The sequence below is a fragment of the Lygodium microphyllum genome, chromosome 13, assembly GCF_053477565.2.
Source record: "Lygodium microphyllum isolate KBCC chromosome 13, Lygodium_microphyllum_v1.1.10, whole genome shotgun sequence".
Taxonomy (NCBI): Eukaryota; Viridiplantae; Streptophyta; class Polypodiopsida; order Schizaeales; family Lygodiaceae; genus Lygodium; species Lygodium microphyllum.
The window spans coordinates 63,441,059-63,462,570 of record NC_141147.1 but is presented as its reverse complement, the minus strand read 5'-3'; the positions used below and the strand labels follow the sequence as shown (position 1 = coordinate 63,462,570).

General features: G+C 42.4%; 1 protein-coding gene across 1 annotated transcript; it reads left to right on the top strand.

The window, feature by feature from the left end:
* The first annotated feature begins 6,925 nt into the window (after positions 1-6,925).
* Positions 6,926-9,386, top strand: LOC148026697 (uncharacterized). The gene is made up of 3 exons (XM_087691167.1): positions 6,926-7,759; positions 7,894-7,969; positions 8,144-9,386. The coding sequence occupies exons 1-3, from the start codon at positions 7,712-7,714 to the stop codon at positions 8,758-8,760; spliced, it is 741 nt and encodes a 246-aa protein (XP_087547293.1). The 5' UTR covers positions 6,926-7,711; the 3' UTR covers positions 8,761-9,386.
* The last annotated feature ends 12,126 nt before the right edge of the window (positions 9,387-21,512 follow it).

The window sequence follows — 21,512 nt, the reverse complement described above, 5'->3', positions numbered from 1 at the left end:
AGTCGTGTGGACGCAACGTTAATGTCACTTGTCATCATTGTGGGAAAAAGGGCCATATCAGACCATAGTGTCATGAGTTGCGAAATGAGAAGCGCAAGGATAAGGGCAAAGAGAAAGTGCAGGAGAAGTCCTCTGATCGCAGCATAGTACCTGCGAAGTCCAACGTCAAGATTGAAGAAATTAATGTCATGCAGACTGAGGATTCCGATGGTAGTGATGAGTTCATACTTGCAGCTAGTTCTTCTGATGCTTCACACTTGATTGAGACACCTAGTATGTATGCACAGTGCTGGTTATTGGATTCAGGTGCGTCCTTCCATGTGATGCCTTACCGTGAGTGGTTTCACTCTTACCGTACTGTATCTGGATCAGTCAGACTTGGAGATGACAAGTCTCTTGATATTGTGGGCTGTGGAGATATTCAGTTGCAGTTTTCCACTGGCAGTTCCTTTTTGCTCAGGGATGTATGTCATGTACCTACGCTTACGCGCAGTCTTATGTCTGCAGGACGGTTGGATGATGTAGGGTTTCATGTCTGTTTTGGGGATTCTGCCTGGAAGATTACCAAAGGCAAACTTGTGCTTGCTAGAGGCGCCAAGGCTGGCAGCCTCTATCCTCTTGTTGTATCTGGGTCTTCTGTAGACCATGTTTTGGCAGTGGGCTCTATCCCACATGTATCACTTTGGCATGCCCGTTTGGGGCATATGTCTTTGAAGGGAATGAAAATATTATCTAGTTTGCAGTATCTTCCGCCTTTGGACTATGCACGTTTTGACTCGTGTGATCATTGTCTTTATGGTAAGCAGAATAGGTCTACGCATAAGAAATCGGGTAGGCCATGCATGAGTGAGCCCTTGGCTTTTGTGCATTCAGATGTTTGTGGGCCCATGCCGTGTATGTCTATGGGTGGCGTGAAGTACTTTGTTACCTTCATTGATGATTTTTCTAGGAAAGTGTGGGCTTATCCCATAAAGCAAAAGTCCAATGTCTTGGCAGTCTTTCAGCGTTGGCTTGCTCTTGTTGAGAACCAGACTGGGTATAGGCTGAAATGCCTTAGGACTGACAATGGGGGAGAATATGTCTCACGTGCTTTTGAGCAGTTTTGTGATGATAGGGGTATTAAGCGTCAGTTGACCGCCCCTTACACCCCCGCCCAGAATGGTTTGGCTGAGCACATGAACATGACTATTCAGGAGCGTGTCCGCTCTATGCTTAGCCATGCAGGCCTACCACAGAGCTTTTGGGCTGAGGCAGTTAGTACGGCAGCGCATGTCATAAACCAATCGCCTTCTAGTGGATTGGATTTCCAGGTTGCAGAGGAAGTTTGGGCTAGTAAGCCACCCTCTTATGCGCATCTTCGTGTCTTTGGATGTGAGGCATTCTGCCATGTGCCCAAGGACAAGAGGAGTAAGTTGGATCCAAAGAGCATTAAATGCATCTTTCTTGGTTATGGTGATTCAGGAGAGATGGGCTATCGCCTATGGGATCCGCATGCGCGGAAAATAGTACGCAGCCATGATGTAGTCTTCCATGAAGACAAGATGCACAGGCAACCTGAGAAAGTGGTTGAGATCCGTAGAGTGATCTTTCAGGAGGAGCCTAGAGCTCCTGCACAGCTAGTTGGACAGCCTACAGCTGCAGCAGATGCTCATGGTCAGGGTGTTGGACAGGCAGCTGGGCAGGCAGCAGAGTCTGCAGTGAGACGGTCTACTAGAGACAGACGTCCACCTGATAGATTTCAGCCCTCTATGCATTATATTTTGGTTACAGACGCAGGAGAGCCTTTCACTTATGATGAGGCTATGCGCAGGGGTGACAGTCACTCCTGGGAGAGGGCTATATAGTCTGAGATCGACTCCTTGCATAAGAATGAGACTTGGGATTTGGTTGCCTTGCCTAAGGGCAAGAAGGCTTTGCCATGCAAGTGGGTGTACAAGCTGAAAAGTACCCCTGGACACCCCAAGCCGGCATACAAGGCTAGATTGGTAGAAAAGGGTTTTAAGCAGGAGCATGGTGTAGACTTTGATGAGGTCTTTTCTCCTGTGGTTAAGATGACCACCCTACGCTTGGTCTTGGCTTTGGTTGCTCAACTTGACTTAGATCTATATCAGATGGATGTCAAGACGGCTTTCTTACATGGGGACTTGCATGACGAGATCTATATGGAGTAGCCTAAGGGCTTTGCAGAACCTGGCAGGGAGCACCTAGTGTGCAAGTTGAAGAAAAGTCATTATGGCTTGAAGCAGGCACCTAGGGAATGGTATCATAAGTTTGATGCCTTTATGCAGTCACAGGGCTACAGCAGGAGTGCTATGGATCCGTGTCTTTACACGAAGAAAGCCCGTGATGGTTCATTGCTTATTTTGGTACTCTATGTGGATGATATGCTGATAATAGGGAAAGCTCATGATGAGCTAGATGCTCTTAAATCTCAGTTCTGAAGAAGAGCTTTGAGATGAAGGATTTGGGACAGGCCTCTCACATACTTGGTATGCGCATTAGACGCGACAGGCATTAGGGACTCCTCTACTTGTCACAGAGGGAGTATATTCATAAAGTCCTTGAGCGCTTCCGCATGCAGGACGTAAAGCCTATTGGCTATCCATTGCCTTCTTATGTGAAGGTATCACAGGCCAATTGTCCACAGACAGATGAGCAAAGGGCCGAGATGGCCCAGATCCCTTATGCTTCAGCCGTGGGCAGTTTGATGTATGCCATGATAGCCACTCATCCAGATATTGCCTTTGCAGTTGGTGTTGTGGCACGCTATATGGCTACACTTAGTAGGAAACATTGGGATGCCGTGAAGGGTATCATGAGGTACCTAAAGGGCACAACAGATATGTGTATTTGCTATGGCAGCCAGGATACAGGGGTCGTGGGGTACACTGACTCTGATTATGCAGGACATGCAGATAGTAGGAAGTCCACTTCTGGCTATGTATTCACCTATGCTGGAGGTGCTGTCTCTTGGATGTCCAGGGTTCAGAAGTGTACGACTTTGTCTACCACTGAGGTCGAGTATGTTGCAGCCACTGAGGCTTGCAAGGAGGCCATATGGCTAGGCCGTCTAGTTGCTGACCTTGGGATTGATGCTATACCTACACTGCATTCGGATTCTATGAGTGCCATTCAATTGGCTAAGAATCCGGTCTTCCATGCGAAGACAAAACACATTGAGGTGAGGTATCACTTCATACATGGTGTCGTGGAGGACAAGTCTGTTGACCTTGTCAAGATCTCCACTGACGAGAATCCTGCAGATCTGCTCACGAAAAGCCTCACTACTGAGCGCTTTGTCTTCCTCAGGAGATTGATGGGCGTTGGATGAGATGTTGCCTTTCCTCATCCCTTGTACCTATGTACAGTTGTACTGTCTTTTTCTTTTCTTTCTCTCTCATTGGGGTAGATTCGCCTTTAAGTGGGAGGTTGTTGGGGTAAAGGCGCCTCCGCCGTGCCGCCCCGTGTATTACTACACTGGCAGTACCCGCCACTACACACTGCAGGTGGCAGGCGCCCGTCACGTCACTTTATTCTTTACATTCATTTTTTAGTGACTAGTAAATAAAGGAAGGCTCGGTCACACATTGTGACTGTTGGAGTTCCCATTTCTTGTCTCTCTCTTTCTTGCTCTTGCTCTCCCGCCATAGCTCATGTGCAAGCTTCGATCCTTCTCACCTTTTAGCAAGAAGGATGCATGACAAAGGCCTCAAGTCATGGGTGCATCTCTAAGACAAAGAGAGCTCATCATGATGGGCATTAGACACAGTAAAGGTTTCCTTCAATTTGAGCTCTAAGGAAGTTATATGGTTGGAACATATCTTGTGTTACATCTGACATGATTGACCTATGTCTCCCTCTCCTAGAATTGCATCGTTTCTAAGGTCCTTGGTGAGTCCAATTGGTAGACTGTTAGTCAAATGCTATTCACATTGTGATTTCTATCCTCCCTCTTTGGCCATCCCCTAGCACTAACCAACAACTGGAGAAGGAATTGTCCTCAGGCAACACCTTTTACTAGGAAGCATAGATTAAAGCAGATCTAGAAGAGCATCCCATCCCATAGACTAAACTTTTTTGGGTGGAGACTCCTTTCTCAAAAGCTGCCCATGAAATCCAAACTCTCCAAAAGACTACCCATCTCCCCTCAATGCTTGTTTTGCAAGAGATTTGGGGAGGATGAAGAAAACCTTGTTTGGGATTGCATTTGTGTCAAGCCACTATTGTGGATGTGTGTTAGGAAATGGTTCAAAGATGCCAACCTAAAGTTTGAGTTTGGTTTTACTCCTATTTTTTTTGGTGGCTCGAGTTTCTTGGACCAGGCTTCTTGGAGACTGATCTCTGTGATCTTTGTTGTCACATTCAAATTCATCTAGATGAGGATGAATGATTTGTCTTTCCAAGGTAAATGAACTTTTGCCCATGTTGATTGCCTTAGGATGCTGAAGGAAGACTGCTTAGCCATACTCAAAGCTTTAGAGGGAAAATTCTGGTTGTACAGGCTATGTTGGAAAAAACTAGAGTCCATGCCCTAGATAGGTTTTCAGTTTTATGGTGATGTTTCAGTTGTATGGCATTACACATATCCCACCAACTCTTCAGTGATGTAGATACCCTCTATCATTAATATATATGCTTAACTCTGAACTTCATATGTGCAAAGCAATGAGGTATAGAGCTCAATAGTCCCTATTCTAAAGTACATTGGAGTAGCATAAAGTCATGCAAAGATTTATCCTTGAATGGTTCCTTTTGTTTTATATATGTTACAAGTCAAATGAATTGTAAAAGAGGCATGCTGCTTGGTGAGAAGTGTGTTCTAATGTGTATCAAAGGGTTTAATTGGAATTTTAGTTTTCAACTGGTTCATCGAGTAAAGGGTTCACACACACACACACACACACACACACACACACACACACACACACACACACACACACACACACACACACACACACACACACACACACACACACACACACACACACACACACACACACACACACACACACACACACACACACACACACACACACGAGAGAGAGAGAGAGAGAGAGAGAGAGAGAGAGAGAGAGAGAGAGAGAGAGAGAGAACAAAGTTCTAGTTCCTTCTACCTGGAATATAGTTGGAGGGAGAGAATAGATTGGCATGTAAATTTTATGTGCTATTTCTATACGAAATGCATTATGTAAGTGTTCTAAGAAACAATTTTTTTAAAGTATAACTAGAAATTTTTCCCCATGGTTATTGCAATCCTTTACCTTGTGCTCCTTATTTAGTTGAAACAATGCTAAAACAAAAGTGAATCTTACACTTCTCATCTATGGAACTAAATTTCACAGTTTTTTAAACAACTCCCATAGGTCATGATTTTTATCACATAGGTGTTATCAAACATAGGAGTAACTTGAAGATATATTGGTGATACTTCCAACCACGAGAGACATGTGGGTTTTGTGTCTAGATTAGTTTAGCACAATATACTTTCCAACTTTAAAGGCTTAATTAATAATTTTCAAAAAAGTTTTCAAATGATAGTTAATCAATGTTTAGGCCATAATGACACCACGGGGGATTCACTAGTAGTAATAAGGAGACGTCACCTATGTGCAAGAAATATATGAAAACACCCCTTATCTACCCCCTATTTATGGGACCTTACCTTATAAAATGTATATTCCTTCCCTTAAATAACCCCCCTCCCTTACACTCACATGGTACCATACGGTAAACCCTAGTGGACCCCCTAGGAATGACACTTAAAAAAACCATGAGTACGTTTAGTATTTCTTGTTTATAACATAGAATGTTTTTCATACAAAGTACGCAATCTTCTCATGGTTCTACAAAAACCATTAGATTTTCTTTCTAAACCATTATAAGGTGTAATGCATGCTCAAAGAGTTGTGAGAATTTATTAAAATGAAGCCTCATTATATGACCCAACATAGTCTTATAGTGGGAGATATGATGCACTTATTCTACTAAGACAACTCTCATTTTCATGTAGTGGTGATTACAAATTATGGAATATAAAGATTGAGGAACCTTCCAAAATTTGTAAGCCAATACAAACACTAAATTCAACAAGTTCAAGACAATGTGGATTGTCAATCACTACATATAAGATAGTACTAAAAAGTCTTACATACAATAAAAAACTTGCAACTTTACATATTGCTGAAACTTGTATCACCAAGTTGGTACTTGAAAAAATGATTTTGATACGCATCACCTTTCACCTTTTGATCTTTTATATGAAGATACTTCTAGTTTTCTTTTGGATTTTCATTGAAGTAGTGGAATCTCAAGAGTGGACTTGGTTAAGTAGATTATAAGGATGAAACAACAATCTCCCATGTAGAATTGAATAATGAAAGCATATCAATGAAGAAAAGCAGAGATTGAATTGACTCGATGGTATGTGCAACCTGAGAAGGAAGTGTGAGGTAGATCCTAGAAAGATGAGCTTAAAATCAAAAGTAGGGTGAAGGTTGGTGGGAGACATGTTGGGTTGAGTGTAACACATGAAGCATGTGGGTTGTTGAAGGCAATATAGAGTGCGGTACTAGTGGGGAAAGGGAAAAGTAGAGAAGATATTGGAGAGAGGACCTTGGGATAGCAATTTCCAGGACATTGGTGGGAAAGGTGGAGAAGATAATAGAGAGGGGGACCTTGAGACAACTAAAAGGTGATAGAGAAGGTCTAGTGAGAATGAGAGAGATAGGTTAGTTAGGGATAGTGAGGGGTTAGAGATTTTTGGGGTGGCAAAAGTGAGTGTGAGAGGGACTTTTGGGATGCTCTTACGCGGAGATGTTGTGTGAGAAAAGGTGAGGATGGGAAGTAAGGGAATCACAAAGTAATGATGAGAACCTATAGAAAGGTGGCAAATCCCTCTTTAGGGAGAGAAAACAATTGAGAGTTGATTGCAATAAAGGGGTGGTGGGAATTGTGGGTGCTAGCCCATTGGCAACGACGAGTTTTTGGCAACATGCATACCCAACCGTGGCCTCGTATGCATTTACAAGTATAAATTTTAGATGCATGTGTGCACACAGCTATACATGCATTAAGTCCTTAGTTCAAGCACAAATGCTCTTATAGACATACACATGCAAGCTTGAGATGCATAGAGACACACAAACACTTACCCACCCACAAACACTCTCAGGTAAACGCGCGCACAGACATGCATTGAGTCCCTAGTTTGTCTCTAGTTAAGGTACGTGCAAGCTGCCACATGTATTGAATTCACACATGCATTGAGTTCTAGGTCAAGCACCTACAAGTTGCCACATTAGTCACACACATACAAACACAGTTGGCCATTGAGTCCCTAGTTCAAGCACTTGTCACATAAATAAGTATGATACGCATTGTGCTTTCTTAGAACGATGCCTAAGCCGAAATGCACGAACTGCCTCACAGTCCTAAACAATCACTTGAGGCAATGCCTAATAAATGCTCTCTTGTTGCGACTATTTCCGTAAGGGCGATGAAACGTCGCCTCTCTGCAGACCTACACCTGTCTTGCACACACTGATTGCACAAGCTTACGCGTGAGCTTTAGGGGAGTTTCAAACCTTGACAAGAAAGAATCAAAGAATTGGAGAGTTACAGAGCTAGAGAGAGAGAGAGAGAGAGAGAGAGAGAGAGTGTGTGTGTGTGTGTGGGGCGTGCCATAGCCATGCTCTGAGTGTGCCACAACAAGATGGCTAACGACAAGGCAGAGGGCGGTAAGGCCCCTGCAAAAGTCGAGGTATTCTACTTCTTCCCGCTCCTTCCTTCTTCCCCCCCCCCTCCTCCTCCTCATCTTCTTCTTCTTCTTCTTCTTCTTCTGCTGTCTCTCTGTCTGTCTTTTTTTCTAAGAAAAATCCTTTGGCAATTTCCCAGACAACCAATCTCAAAGTCTTCATTCACTGCGAAGGTTGCAAGAAGAAGGTGAAGAAGGTCCTTAAGAACATTGAAGGTTAGAGCACCCCCCCCTCTCTCTCTCTCTCTCTTTCACAGTTCCGGTATCTCCTCTTTCTTTCTCTATCTGTTATTTAGCTCGAGTTTGGGGGGTCTTTGAGGCCTGGTTTCCTCCATGTTCTCTTACGTTTTTGCATTAATCTCGGTGCTTTCTTCTGGTCGGATGGTACAGGTGTCCATAACGTGGAAGTTGATGGAGCTATCGGCAAGTTGACTGTTACAGGAACAGTGGACTCGAAGGTGTTGATAAAGAAGCTAGAGAAGTCAGGCAAGGTAGCTGAACTGTGGCCGAGTGGTGGTGGTGGAGGTGGAGGTAAAGGCAAAGAGCAGAAAGAGAAGGGGGAGAAGGGAGAAGCTGCCACCCAAGACAAAGGGGGAGAAGGGGGAGGGGAAGGGGGAAAGAAAGGCAAGGGGGGTGGCAGCGGCGGCAGTGGTGGTGGTGGTGGTGGCAGTGGTAAAGGCAGCAATGGTGGGGGTAGCAGCAGTGGTGGCGGCGGCGGTGGTGGTGGAAAAGGCAGCAATGGTGATGGGGAGAACAACAACAATGGCAACAACAATGGTGGTGAAAGTGGGAAGAAGAAGAAAGGAGGTGGTGGCGGTGGCAGTGGCAGTGGTGGCGGTGGCAGTGACGGCAGCGGCGAGGGTGGTAATGAGGCTGGCCCTAGCAAAAACACAGCGAACAAGAGCATCGCGCCTATTATGATCGAGACAGGCTACTCGATGGAGTCGGGGGAGTATGCCACTCACATGTTCAGTGATGAGAATGCCAACAATTGCAGCATCATGTGATGGATGGAATCAGATATTCATGCCATACCCTCCCGTGTAACTTAATTAATCATCAGTAATGGGGATGCCAGCCACTGTAGCAGCATGAACAATGTGTGAGTAACTTCAACTAAACATGGGGTAGGCTAGGCTAGCCCTCTCCCATCTCTCATGTATATTGTGCTTGTGTCCACCCCCTCTTGTTAGTCATTCTCCTCATGCCAGGATCAACCAATTTTGTAACTTCTATACTTGATGTGTTACCATAGCCGTTAACATAGCCTCTCCTGACATGGAGTTATGAAGCTTTGTAGTCTTCTGCAATACCCAACATGTGATAGGGCCGGTTATAGTGGGGTGTATTTTGGCTGTACATTACCAGGCTCCAACAGTGGTAATTCGTTAGTTTTGGCGATTTACGTTTGATTCTGTTATTGCGTTTGGTCATGGACGCATGACTCTTTGAGCTCCCTCTCCTCTGCATTAATATAGTAGTAACCTAGACTCGATAGGGGAAAAATTACCCATACAATTTATTGGATTCTGATGCAGGTTCTGATATGACCATGTGCCTTTGCAGGCTGGCCACCTGATTTTGGCCTGCAGATTGTGCCAGGGGAAATTAATAACAGAAATGAAATTCTGTCCTTGAGAGCTGTTAATAATGTCTGAGAGTTTATGCATACATCAAATGGGCCTCTATCCTGCTCTCGAGGAGAATCGAACTTGACCTTGGACATATAAATGCAAATTGTAAGGTTCACAACTAATCTTAATACTCATGTAATGTCAAGGTTTGGTGTGATAAGAATCTCAGCAAAGGAGCAAATCTAGTGATATGTAAGGGGGTTCCTATCATATCTTATGCGAGAGAAGAATGCTGTAAGATGTTTCGAGCATCAAGAGAATGAGTCCGACTGCAATGGAATCAGACGTTGGTTTTTATGCTTTCGATAGACTCCATCCGAACCAGCCTTGATCTGCCTTCATTACTTTGCCTTTGTAACCTAGCTAATTATCCTCTCCATTTAATCCTGTATTGGCTAGCATCAAAGCTCGTTCTCCGAGAGCGATGGTCTACAGTGGTCAAGGCCTAAATTTGACGGGTTCCTCAAAATTTTATATGACAGGCATTTTTTAAAAATGTCTTTCGAATGACAGATGATAGACAATTTATGCTAGTCAAATGACAATAAAAATATGCAAATGAAAAGTGACACGATTTTTAAAGTTCATGAGTCATAACATCAAATGAACGATCCAATTTAAATCGCATAACTATATAGCTTACTATTAATACTTCAGTAACAATATAGACATTAGATGATTGAGACTTTTAAATGAACGCGATTGCATATTAGCAATAACACGATTCCATTTAATCATCCTAGTAGGAACAATATGAATCCAAAACACTGATCACAGACAAAACGATGATTCTGGATGGTGGAGCAGTGACTCAGGCAAGCGAGCTGCAGCCTGCACAGTGCAGCCTACAACATGCGACTCTGCAGAGTCCAGACTGCGAGCACACACGGTACAATGTACACCTTGCTCGTGTTCTGGCGACTCACGAGATGGAGAGTCGAGACTCGAGACTCTGGAGGGCTCAGGTTTCAGGACCAAATCGTGAATCGTGATTGATGAGACTAGGAAAGTCTGGGATTGCGGGCAAATGGTCCTTAACCTTTAACTATTTAAAATTAAAAATTCACAATAAGACCGACCAGGGTTATATCTATTATCTAAAATGTATATATATATGTATTATTGTATGTATGTATACGTATGTATAATATATATACTAAGAAAAATGAAAGGTAAATTATATAATGTGACATGTCAAATAGCAAGTAATTTTTAATACTATATGTCATGATGACAGGTAAATTTCAAGCTTGAACATGTATTATGACAAGCTATTTTTAAAAATGCTTGTTTTGACAGGCAAAATAGCCCTTGACAGGAAAAACAGCCGTCAAATTTAGGCCTTGACAGTGGTTTCAACATTCAGTTCCAGAAGGTACTCTCTCTTTTGCAAGCCTTGTGAGCACAATTTAGCTCCATGAAAACGCACAGTAGTCAAGACATTGAGCATAACTCTCATGTCGTCTCTAATTTCCAAGGGACATTTTGTTATTGACATCTTGTGAGAGCTTGGTGTGCATTGCATCCATCTCCAAGTCGACTCATTAGTTTTGGCCCTCCGCTTTGCCATTCCTTTTTCAAACATTCCATACCAATACGTGCCATGTACTCATTCATCTTTCCCATACCTCCCCCATAAGGATCATCTTAGAAGATCCCATAAGGATCATCCTAGAAGAGTCCCATGCCCTCTACAGGTTTCTATTCTAGGACATTAGTGGACGGTAGAGTCTCAACGTAGGAAAAATGAAGATTTTTGAAGATCTTCAGTTTGATTTCAAGAGGCTAGGTTGTGGATTGCCAACAATTAATTTTCTTCATAAATTCTTCTACAATCTAGTTGGGAACTTGATATATTTGAAGATGTTCTCTTCATTAATCACTCTTGCATTCCAACCCAATTGCCTCATTGATTCCCAATCCTCATTGAGAACTTTAGATATTTGAAGATTTTCTCTTTGTTGATCACCCTTGCTTTGCAACCTAATTGTGATGAATAGTCTTCAATTATACTTATCAAATGTGATCTTGCAAAATCCATTTTCAAGCCAAATGTTGTGTCAAATATCTTCAAGAGAGTCATGGCATCTACCATTTGTCAAATGTATTCAAGAGATGCAGCTAGCATTTGCCAAATGTATTCAAGGCACTCATGGTATCCTCTAGATTTCTTCTTGCTTCCAACATCATGAGTAAGTTTTCGGTGGATCCCTATCCATCAAGCTTTTTGCCTTCATAATTTACATCTATTACTTTGCCCTCCTTTGCCCATTTGTTAATCGGACAAACAAGGAATAAGTTTTTGCAAACATCAAAGGGCTCAAAGGGCATTCTTGACGCATGATGCCTCTTCTCAACTTAGAAAGGCTTTGGAAGCGACCCATTGGATTGAGATGTAAGTGTATGCATCTTCTAGCAAAGCATAAATGAAAGATTGGCCACATTGCTATTGACTCCCACACTCAATAACAAATTTTAGATCTATGACTACATTGAGGACATCGTCTAATAAAGACTTGCCTTTGATGTACCCATATTGGTGAGGTTTGATGCATTTTTGCATCAATGGGGAGATCCTATTAGCAGTAGTATTTACAAGGATCTTGTAAGTAGCACTTCAAAGGGATATGGACCTCCAATGCATTTTGATGCATTCTTGTTGCTTAAAAATAAGCAAAAAGATGCTCCTTGCCCAAGAGTTTGGAAGAGATCCCATGGAGCAATATTCATTAACAAGCTATGTGAAGTAGTTCTTAATCTCTAGCTAGATATCCACCTTCATTTGAAAGGAATTACCATCAAACACCAATGATTTCATGATTACCAAACTCTTTATTGCTTCATCCAACTCCTCCATAGTAAAATTCTGAATCAGTTTAACATTACCTTGTTGAATTACTGCTCTTTAGACTTGCCTAAGGATTTCATTCAGGTCTTGAATGCTTACCTCCCCTTTTTACTAGTAAATAAGTTGGAAAAGCTTTTGCATTGGCTGGCCACCTCTTCTTAATTGGTTATTCATGGCACATCATCTTGAAGGACAACTAGCCTTTCTCTAACCCTTTCCTTAGTCAAGGCCTCAATAAATTCAGCCGAGGTACAATGTGGATCACTATTTAAACCTTAATTAATATTAGAATCATCTTCTCTATTTCCCTTGCCAGAGTAGCATGTCTCATTAATTTGGCTTTGTACAATAATCCTGCTTGTTGCATTGATAGTTTTCTCTCTTCTTCTCTATGAGGCATACTTTCCAAGGTTTTGTCCATTCTATACCCTTTCTTTCTTCTTTGCAGAGATAGGCACCTTGAAGTCTAATGCACCGTTGAGTTGTTTCTACAAATCTTTTCTAGGAGTCTTCATTCCTAGAAAAAAATTCATCCTTTAACCTATTGATTGCTTCATTGATCATGCATCCAAACTTTATTTGTTTAAAACATCTTGCATTGGTGAAAAAGCCATTTATGTTGCCTTGAGAATCTATAGAAAAAAGACTTGAGGGTTAGCTTCATAGGCAGTGATTCAAAATCAAATAGCCATAGTCTACTTCTGGTTCCACAACAAGTGGTATTCGATTCCATTATCGTTGGCATACCATTTGTTGAGCATTGCATAGTAACTTGGGTGGCTCCACGAATTCAAAGATAGTTGCCCATCCTTTGTCTACAAATAATATTTAACATCAAATCCAATTTCCATAGCTGCTTCTAATTTATCTCTAATGAGCTTTGCTACCGAGGCACTAGTTGAATCCAAAACTATGCTATAGTTTGCTCCCACGAGGCCTTTGTGAACTATTACCAATTGCCAAAGTTTCCCACAAAAACATTCATGAGTCTAGAGCTATTATAGCAATATATATTTATTTTATCATTCTCTTTACCCATCCAGTCTATAGGAACTATCAGTAGTTTGCCATCTTGCAAGAAATTTTCTTTGGGCTCCAACATGATGAAATGATTGTGGTGCAACTTGCCTCCCATGAAGCCTATGTAGTCAATATGAGCAAAGGTACTACCACTCCATGCATGCATTTTGTGCTTATGGGCTAGGATGATGTCTAGGTTCTCTTGCTTGATCCATCTCCAAAACAAGCCCTCCTCAGCATCCTTGCTTATACCTTTGACAATAAAGGTAGCTAGTTTAAGATTTTTCTACCCTTCCTCCATATGTGTTTTGTTTGTTAGCTTTCCAACCACCATAGACTCTTTTATCCATAGCTCTAGTGTCTCCTAGACCTATTTATCATTTTAGTAGTTGCCATCTCGTAGTCAAGGATGTAATAGTAGGGAGAGTGGAGGAGGTGGAGGATTCGAATGATTAGTAGGGATAGGGGATAGATTTTTAACATCAAGAGAATCCTCTTGAGATGGTGTCATATACTACGATGTAGATGCCCATAGTGGCATCAAACACGGCATACATGAAAAGAAGGTACTTATTTACCTTCATTTTGCACCTTCGTTTTATGGCACAAGCAAACGATACAATTTTTTTAAACCCTTTAAGAATTCCTCCATGTTAGTTTGAGGTGCAAACCACCTTACTTGGACCATACATATTGATCTCGGCCCTACTAGTTATTACAATCTAGATCTTGGCATTTGATCCTTGATACTCTTGATCCATCTGATTGAGAGAAATTTCATTAATATAAGCAAAGCTAGTGGCCCCACCTTTGCTTCCCTTGGGGATGGAAACCTTGTGACAAAAGTTCCAAAATTGAGCCCCAAATATGTGGAGGCCTCATTGGAGTGCTTTAAGGGATTTCAATCTTTTGTTTATCCACCAACGATGGAGCTTTGCCTTTGTAATTTTAATTGTTTTCCATTTGTGCGCATCATTTTCTTTATTCGTTGCATGTGTACCTATTTTATTTCCCAATTTTTGGTCACTCTTGACAATCTCTACCCATGACTATTTATTGTCTTAACTTCTAGAGATTTCATTTTCTTCCTTAGCCCCATAGGACACTCCTTGTAATAGTATCATGAGAGCCCATTGTTAAAGAAAGTTCTTGCAAAATTGCTCTACGTAATTTTGAAATGGAGTTTCTCAACATAAGGAATGTCACTATCTAGACATTTTGGCATTTCTAGACATGTATCCTAGAGATTTTGGCATTTCTAGACTAGACATGTATCCTAGAAAAAACAACATTTGTTTCTAAATGGGTTGGCTAGTGGTGGAACATACAATGGTTTCCCTAGGGTCTAGGTGACATGAGGGAGGAGATTCCAACCATAAATAAGCTAGGAGCTTACAAATCTCGATCTAGATAATATATTCTTTCTTGATGTACCTATGTTCATTTCCATAGGGTCTTAGGGCATAATGTATACCAAGTCAAACCCTAGAAGAAACCACCCTTCACCAACATTCTTTGTGCCAAATCTTTCTTATCAAGCATGATATCGAAGAACCCTCATTCTCCAGATTAGATTTAATCAATAACCCCTTCATCTTTATGTATGGTACTAAACCATGTTGTTGCCATCTCCATTAGTTAAAAAGAAATTTCTACTATAAAAAACACTGTCATTGCTTTAGAACTGAATCAAGGCACGCTAGCACACACCTTGGAGTCTAATGTAACCTTCTTGGAGTCGATAAACCATTCACTTTTGCGTATGGTATTGAACCATGTTGCTTCCCTCCATTAGTTTAAGGGGCTTGCCTATTATTAAAAACACTAGCCTTGCTTTAGAACTAAATTAGAGCATGCTAGCATACACCTTCTTGGAGTCCAATGTGATCTTTTTGGCTATGTATTTCACCTTTTCCCCATGCTTTTGCAAATGCTCTTTGCCAAGGTCCTAGAGAATCCTTGGGGATTCACTTTGATTCAAAAGCAATAGTCCTCAATTTAGCTAGAAGTTTCTTGCTCCTCAGATGCCTTTTTTTATTTAGTCACTTTCTACAACATTTCCATTGTAGACACCTTGTTGCTACGATTTCTTTTGTGCGATCCTCTTGATTCTCCCTTCGCTTGTGTTAGGAAAACATTTTCACTCACAATTTCTTCACTCATTTCCTCATCCTCACTACACTTCTAGCCAACTCTATTGCAATCTTATATGCCAAGCTCCATGAAGTGAGTTGCATGGGCTTGCTCCATGTTGTTGAAATGCATGGATCTAGAGCATGGTTATGGCGGATGGAACACAAAGACAATGTTCACGATGACATAGAGTAGATAGAGAAACTGTTACTCAAGTGAATTAGGTTCCAAAATGGAAGCTTGGACTCATAAACACAATCTTGAGTATGACACTGAATATGATTGAAAGGAAAAAGTACAATAGTATTCCATCATTGAATGATAAGAAGGTACATCACTTTATAGGCTCATGATGGTTCCCTTTTTCTCCATTGTGCTTATGGGATTTAGGCATCCTGTATTTCAAGGATCCTCTCTAGTAAAGTGTTTGAGTCTTGCCCTATTGCTCCATATAAAGAGGCTATCACATGGGTGTGATTGCATATTTCTGAACACCCCTCCTCAATCATCACAACCATAAAAGCACTAAGTGTACAGAGGCTGCCATGAGTAGAACCTTGCTAAGTGTGGGTATGCCACAAACATGGTAATCATCCCCAGACACTATCGTAGAAAAGGTGAAGTGTGGGTACCAAAAAACATGGCTGCTAACATCCAGGGGTTGTTACAAGGCCTCACTAAGCGTGTAGGGGTTGTTATGCATAGGCTACATGAGGAGTTTCGAGAAGCAATGTAGCATACCTAGTGCTTGAAGAGTAAACCCAGAGTGATATGGTAGGCTCTTGATAGGGGCTTTGGCCAAAATTTTGTGGTAGTAATCCGGGTTGTAAAAAACCCGGATCATTAGCCCTCCCCTTAGGCTAGAGGTATTCATGCCTCTAGCTTGATAATGATGGTCTAATAGAGCAAGGAGGACTGCATCCCCTCATTGGTGGCTCTTCATTGAATGACTGCTCCAAAGTGTTCATATTTCTTTGAAAATAAGGCTTCAGTCGCCATCCATTTACCCTTGTCTTGTGAACCTTCCCATCCATGTCACCTAGCTTATAGCTGCCATTTGGATATCTCCTTATGACCATGAATGGCCCTTCCCACTTGAACACAAGTTTAGCATCCTTTCTGTTATCAAAGCGGTTATCATAGTGTAGCACAAGTGATCCTTCCATTATGTTTTTGCTAGCCAGCTTTTTATTAAAGGTCTTCCTCCTCTCTTCAGCCTGCATGGAATAGTGTTGGACTGCTGCTTCTCTATCTAACTCCAGCCTCTCTAGATCCAAGATTCTTTCCTCTAACTTCTTATCTTGATTCTTCTCTTGATTGGCTACTAAAACACGCAAACTGGCCAGTTCCACCTCTATAGGAAGCAAAGCTTCTTGGCCATAGACGAGGTGAAATGGAGTATAGCCAAGCGAGGTTCTAAATGAAGTCCTGTAGGCCCAAAGAGCTGCATTCAATTTTTTATCCCAGTGCTTGGGGTGCATGTGTACCTGCTTGGTAATTATCTTACAAATCAGCCCATTCACTTTTTCGACCAAACCATTACACTGTGGATAGTAGGGAGTAGAATGCCTGTGCTTGATTTTTAGCCTTTCCATTAGCTCCCCTACTAGGTTCGCCCTAAAACCAGGAACCCGATCAGAGATAATTTCCAAAGGTGTGCCAAACCTGCAATAAATATGTTCAAACACAAATTTTCCCACTTCTTGGGCTGTGATCCTACTAGTTGCTGAAGCCTCTGCCCACCTCGTCATGTAGTCTACACCCATTATGATGTATTCTTGCCAGATTGAGTTCGTGGGAGTGGCCCTATTGCATCAATCCCCCATTTCTCAAATGGGCCATATGTAGTTATGGGATTTTGTTCCTCATGCACTAGTTTCCTTGGTCCGGCCTTTTGGCAATCGTCACAAGTGCGGCACCAATGTTGCACATCTCGATGTAGACTAGGCCACACAAAACCGGCTTGGAGAATCTTTCTACTGGTTATTTCTTGAGCAAAATGTCCGCCACAAACCCCTTCATGGCAGCTCTTAATCACATCTATAATCTCCTTTGCTGTTGGCACCCTTCTAAGCACTGCATCCTTTCCTTTGCAATACAACATATCATTTATCAAGCGGTATTTAGTGGCCTTAGTAGCTAGCCACCTTTTCTCACTTTTACTCATATGTGTAGGTGCCTCACCTTGCTCGAGAAAATAAAGCACATCTTGTAGTTGAAACTTGCCTTGAAACAAGGGAAGCTTTACGGCAATGATGCCCACCATTGCCTCTTTCAAATTTTCAGCTGCTAGAGCATCTGCGTCGCCATTTGTGCGCCTTGGCACAAAATAGATTTGGGCTTTCTGTAGCTTTCTCATGAGAGTTTTAGCTTCCCTCATTTTCACTGCTAAGTTATCATTTTTACAAGCCCAGATTCCTTTCATTTGCTTAACAATGAGCATAGAATCCCCAAAAACATTAAGCCGAGTGATACCATGTGAGAGACACCACTTTAAACCTAAAAGCAAGGGTTGATATTCTGCCTCATTGTTAGAATGGACATCCTTCAAGCTGATACCTTCTCCATAAAGTTTGTCACCTTCGGGACTGAACACCACTATTCCTGCTGCCACTCTGTCTTTAATACGCTTGTAGGCCCCATCGAAGTAGAGGGCATGGGCATTCTCCACCCGTGGCGGCTCCTCAAGAGGAGGTGTCTCCTCTTTTACCTTTCCCTTCTCCTTTTCCTTCTTTTGATGGCATCTATGGGTCAACAAATCAGCTAGGCAAGCTCGAGTAGAATCCTCCACCTTGAAGGTGTAGTCAAACTCTTGGAGTTGTATCACCCACTTAGCGATTCTAGCTGAAACATCCATGTGCTGTAAGGCATAGGGAAAATGCTCTTCTGTCGTGATCACTGTGAATGGCCTAGGGAGAAGATAAGGACGAAACTTTCTTATAGCAAACATTAGAGACAAAACCATCACCTCGACCATCTTGTACCCTCGTTCTGATGCTGTCATTACTCTACTAGAAAAGTAAACCGGTCTCATTAATCCAGTTTTAGCATCTTTTTGTATTAGTGCTGCCCCTAGAGCATCTTCCCCAAAACTCGGATTGACAAAAAACTCCTGATCCCAACAAGGCTGTAAAATTATAGGAAGGGTGCTAAGAGCCTTCTTCACCTCGTGAAAGCACCTTTCACTTTCGTCACTCCACAGGAGCTCCTCAGAGTGGGTTAGCTATTGCAGTGGAAATATTAATTGGGAGAGGAGATGAATGAACCGCCCCATATATCGCACCTTCTGAATGAAAGAGGTTAGTTGCTTCACAGAAGATGGTGATGGCACCGCCAATAGGGCCTTAACTTTGTTTGGATCTGCTTCAATGCCCCTCTCACTTACGACATGCCCTAACAAAGTTACACTGCTTTTGCCAATGCGACACTTCTCATGGTTTAACTGCCCCCCCATTTGTGCAAGGCGGTTGAAAGCTTCATCCACCTTTCCTAGATGTAAAGCCTTAGAACTATAAATACAAAAGTCATCAATAAAGACCCTAATGGATTTCCCAAAATATGACTGGAAGACATAATTCATGAATCGCTGGAAGGTAGCTGGGGCATTTGTTAATCCAAATGGCATTACTTTGTAAGCAAAACAACCCCAAGGTGTAATGAAGGTGGTCTTCTGTTGATCCTCCTCAGCTATTCGGATCTGGAAATAACCTGAATACCCATCACAAACAGTGTATCTCTCATGCCCGGCCACCTCGTTGAGTATTTCATCCTGAAAGGGAAGAGGAAAGTAATCTCTCTTAGTTGCGGCATTTAGCGGCTTGTAATCCACACAAATCCTCCATTTTCCATTCTTCTTGGGTATCACCACCACAGGTGAAACCCACTCTGAATCCCCTATTGGATAGATAAAGCCTGCCTTTAAAAGTCGTTGCACCTCAGTGAGTAGAGCGTTTTGTTGAACTACTCCCAATCGTCGTAGTCGCTGCACCACTGGCCGTACTCCCTCTTTTAGATTAATGTGATGTTGTACTGCTGTCACACTTGTGATGTGTTCATAATCAGAAATAAAAAGTGCAGAGTGTTTTATCACCACTTCCATGTAGGCTGCCTTCTCCTCAACTGATAGATCCTTAGCCCTCCTTCATGTTGTAGATAGTGCTCTCCTCCTGTCGGCCCTCCTTCATGTTGTAGATAGTGCTCTTCCATTTTTTATGCAGCCCCTTTTGTGGCCTGAGCTCTAAAGCCCCTGTCTCCCAATCTTGTTTGGCTTTCATTCCCATTAGCCATGGTCGCCCAAGAATGAGCGGATAGCCATCCCCCTTCACTGGCATCACATACATGTCAAGCTCCAATTGCACTCCACACACCTTTACCTTGACTTTCTTTATAACTCCCAAACAATTTACTACCACATTGTTAGCCATTTTGGCCCCAAATTTAGTAGTTTCATTTACCTCTAATCCCAAACGATGCATCAACTTTTCCGTCATGACACAAATCTCTGCACTTCCATCCACATATGTCTTTGACACTCTTTGTCCATTGATTTCCGCTTCCACTAGAGGCACAATATCTTCCATCTTTCTAGCCTGGATTGCATTCACATGTCTATTCTTCATGGGTCTAATGCTTACCATCTTTGACCATTGTCGCCGCACTGTTGGAGATAGATGTAGTAATTGTGGCCATGAAATTTTTGGCCCTTGATTCCTCACATCAGCAAGCAAATCATAAGCTCTAGTACCTTTACCCAGGGAAAAATCATCTGGCTCAATGTGTCGGCGTGAGCGAGCCCTCCTCTTTTTACTGTTGCGTGTCTTTGCAGCCATTGATGACTCTGCCTCCTCTTCCATATTTTCAACCTCCTTTGGTGGTGTAGGTTCCATTCTCTCAATTCTCCGGGCTTTCTTCACCGGCATTGCTTCAACCTCTACTACTTTGGCCTTCCCTTTGATATCACTCTAATCTAAACTAATTATCCTAACATCATGATTCTTTGGCGGTTGGACAGGCAAGGGCGGCACCTCTGCAAGTGGTCGAGGATGATGGAGAACTTGAACCGGTGGTGGAGGCCTTGGATTCGGTGGAACAAACCTTTCCCTAGGTGGTGTCACTTGTTATCCCCTCCTTCTTGGTTGGAACCCATTTCCTAGAAAACGCCTAGGATGAGGGCAAAAGTACATACCATGGCCAGTCTCCCCACAATTATAGCAAACATACTCTCTTTCTTGTCTTCTTGGACCTCGATTGCCTTCATTTATGAGGGGAGGGGGCCGCACTTCTTGCACCAAATTTAATGAAAGGCTTTCGAGTTGATTAGTAATGCGTTGTAGGAGCTCTTGCTGTGGTATCTCTGGTTCAGGTGGGGCCTCTGCTATTTCTCTAGGCCTTGGCATGGTTGGTAAAACCTGCATGGGCTCAACTCCCCCCTTCAACTGGGCTTGATACTTCAATTTTCTATCTTTCTCCCCTGCATAAGTGACTGATTCTTCATATGATGTGGGAAACTTTCCTTTGACCTTCTCCCTTAGTAGAGGATGGAGTCCGGCTAGAAAACAATCTTTCTTAAGGCAATCAAGTACTCTTTCTCCCTCGGCTAAAGAGGCTGTCCATTTATCCCACAATTTTATAAACATGCCTTCATAGGTTTGGTACTCCCCTGCTATGGTTTGGCGAAGATCTAAGAGTTGTCTCCAAATATCTTCAGGTGGCTCTGTATCTTGGTACTTGTGCATGAATGCGGTCTTGAGATTCTCCCAATTACCCCTTGTAGCCTCCGGAAGAGCTTGATACCACACTCGAGCATCACCTTTTAGAACTAAAGAGAAGGCCCGTACTTTGGTTGCTTCATCATCCCGGCCTGTGACTAGGAAGGCCATTTCTAAGTTATCCAAAAAGTCCAGAGATTTCTCCCCTTTGTGCCCAAAAAAACTTGGAAAAGCCATGATAGGAAGATGTCGGCCTAGCTCAATACAAAATAAAGATGAACACGTCTAGGCCCAAGTCATATCTTATTAAGGGTAGAATAAATGGATTTACAGATGCATTAATCTCAGCAAGACGACGAGGGCCCAATAAGCCCCTTATAATATTTTGAAACCTGATCTTTGTGCTAACGATTATA

Bases quoted from the DNA above. Each gene is read 5' to 3' on its own strand.
- LOC148026697 (XM_087691167.1), top strand. From the start codon at position 7,712: ATGGCTAACGACAAGGCAGAGGGCGGTAAGGCCCCTGCAAAAGTCGAG. The intron at 7,760-7,893 runs GTATTCTACTTC...GCAATTTCCCAG, and splicing joins AGGCCCCTGCAAAAGTCGAG to ACAACCAATCTCAAAGTCTT. The intron at 7,970-8,143 runs GTTAGAGCACCC...CGGATGGTACAG, and splicing joins GGTCCTTAAGAACATTGAAG to GTGTCCATAACGTGGAAGTT.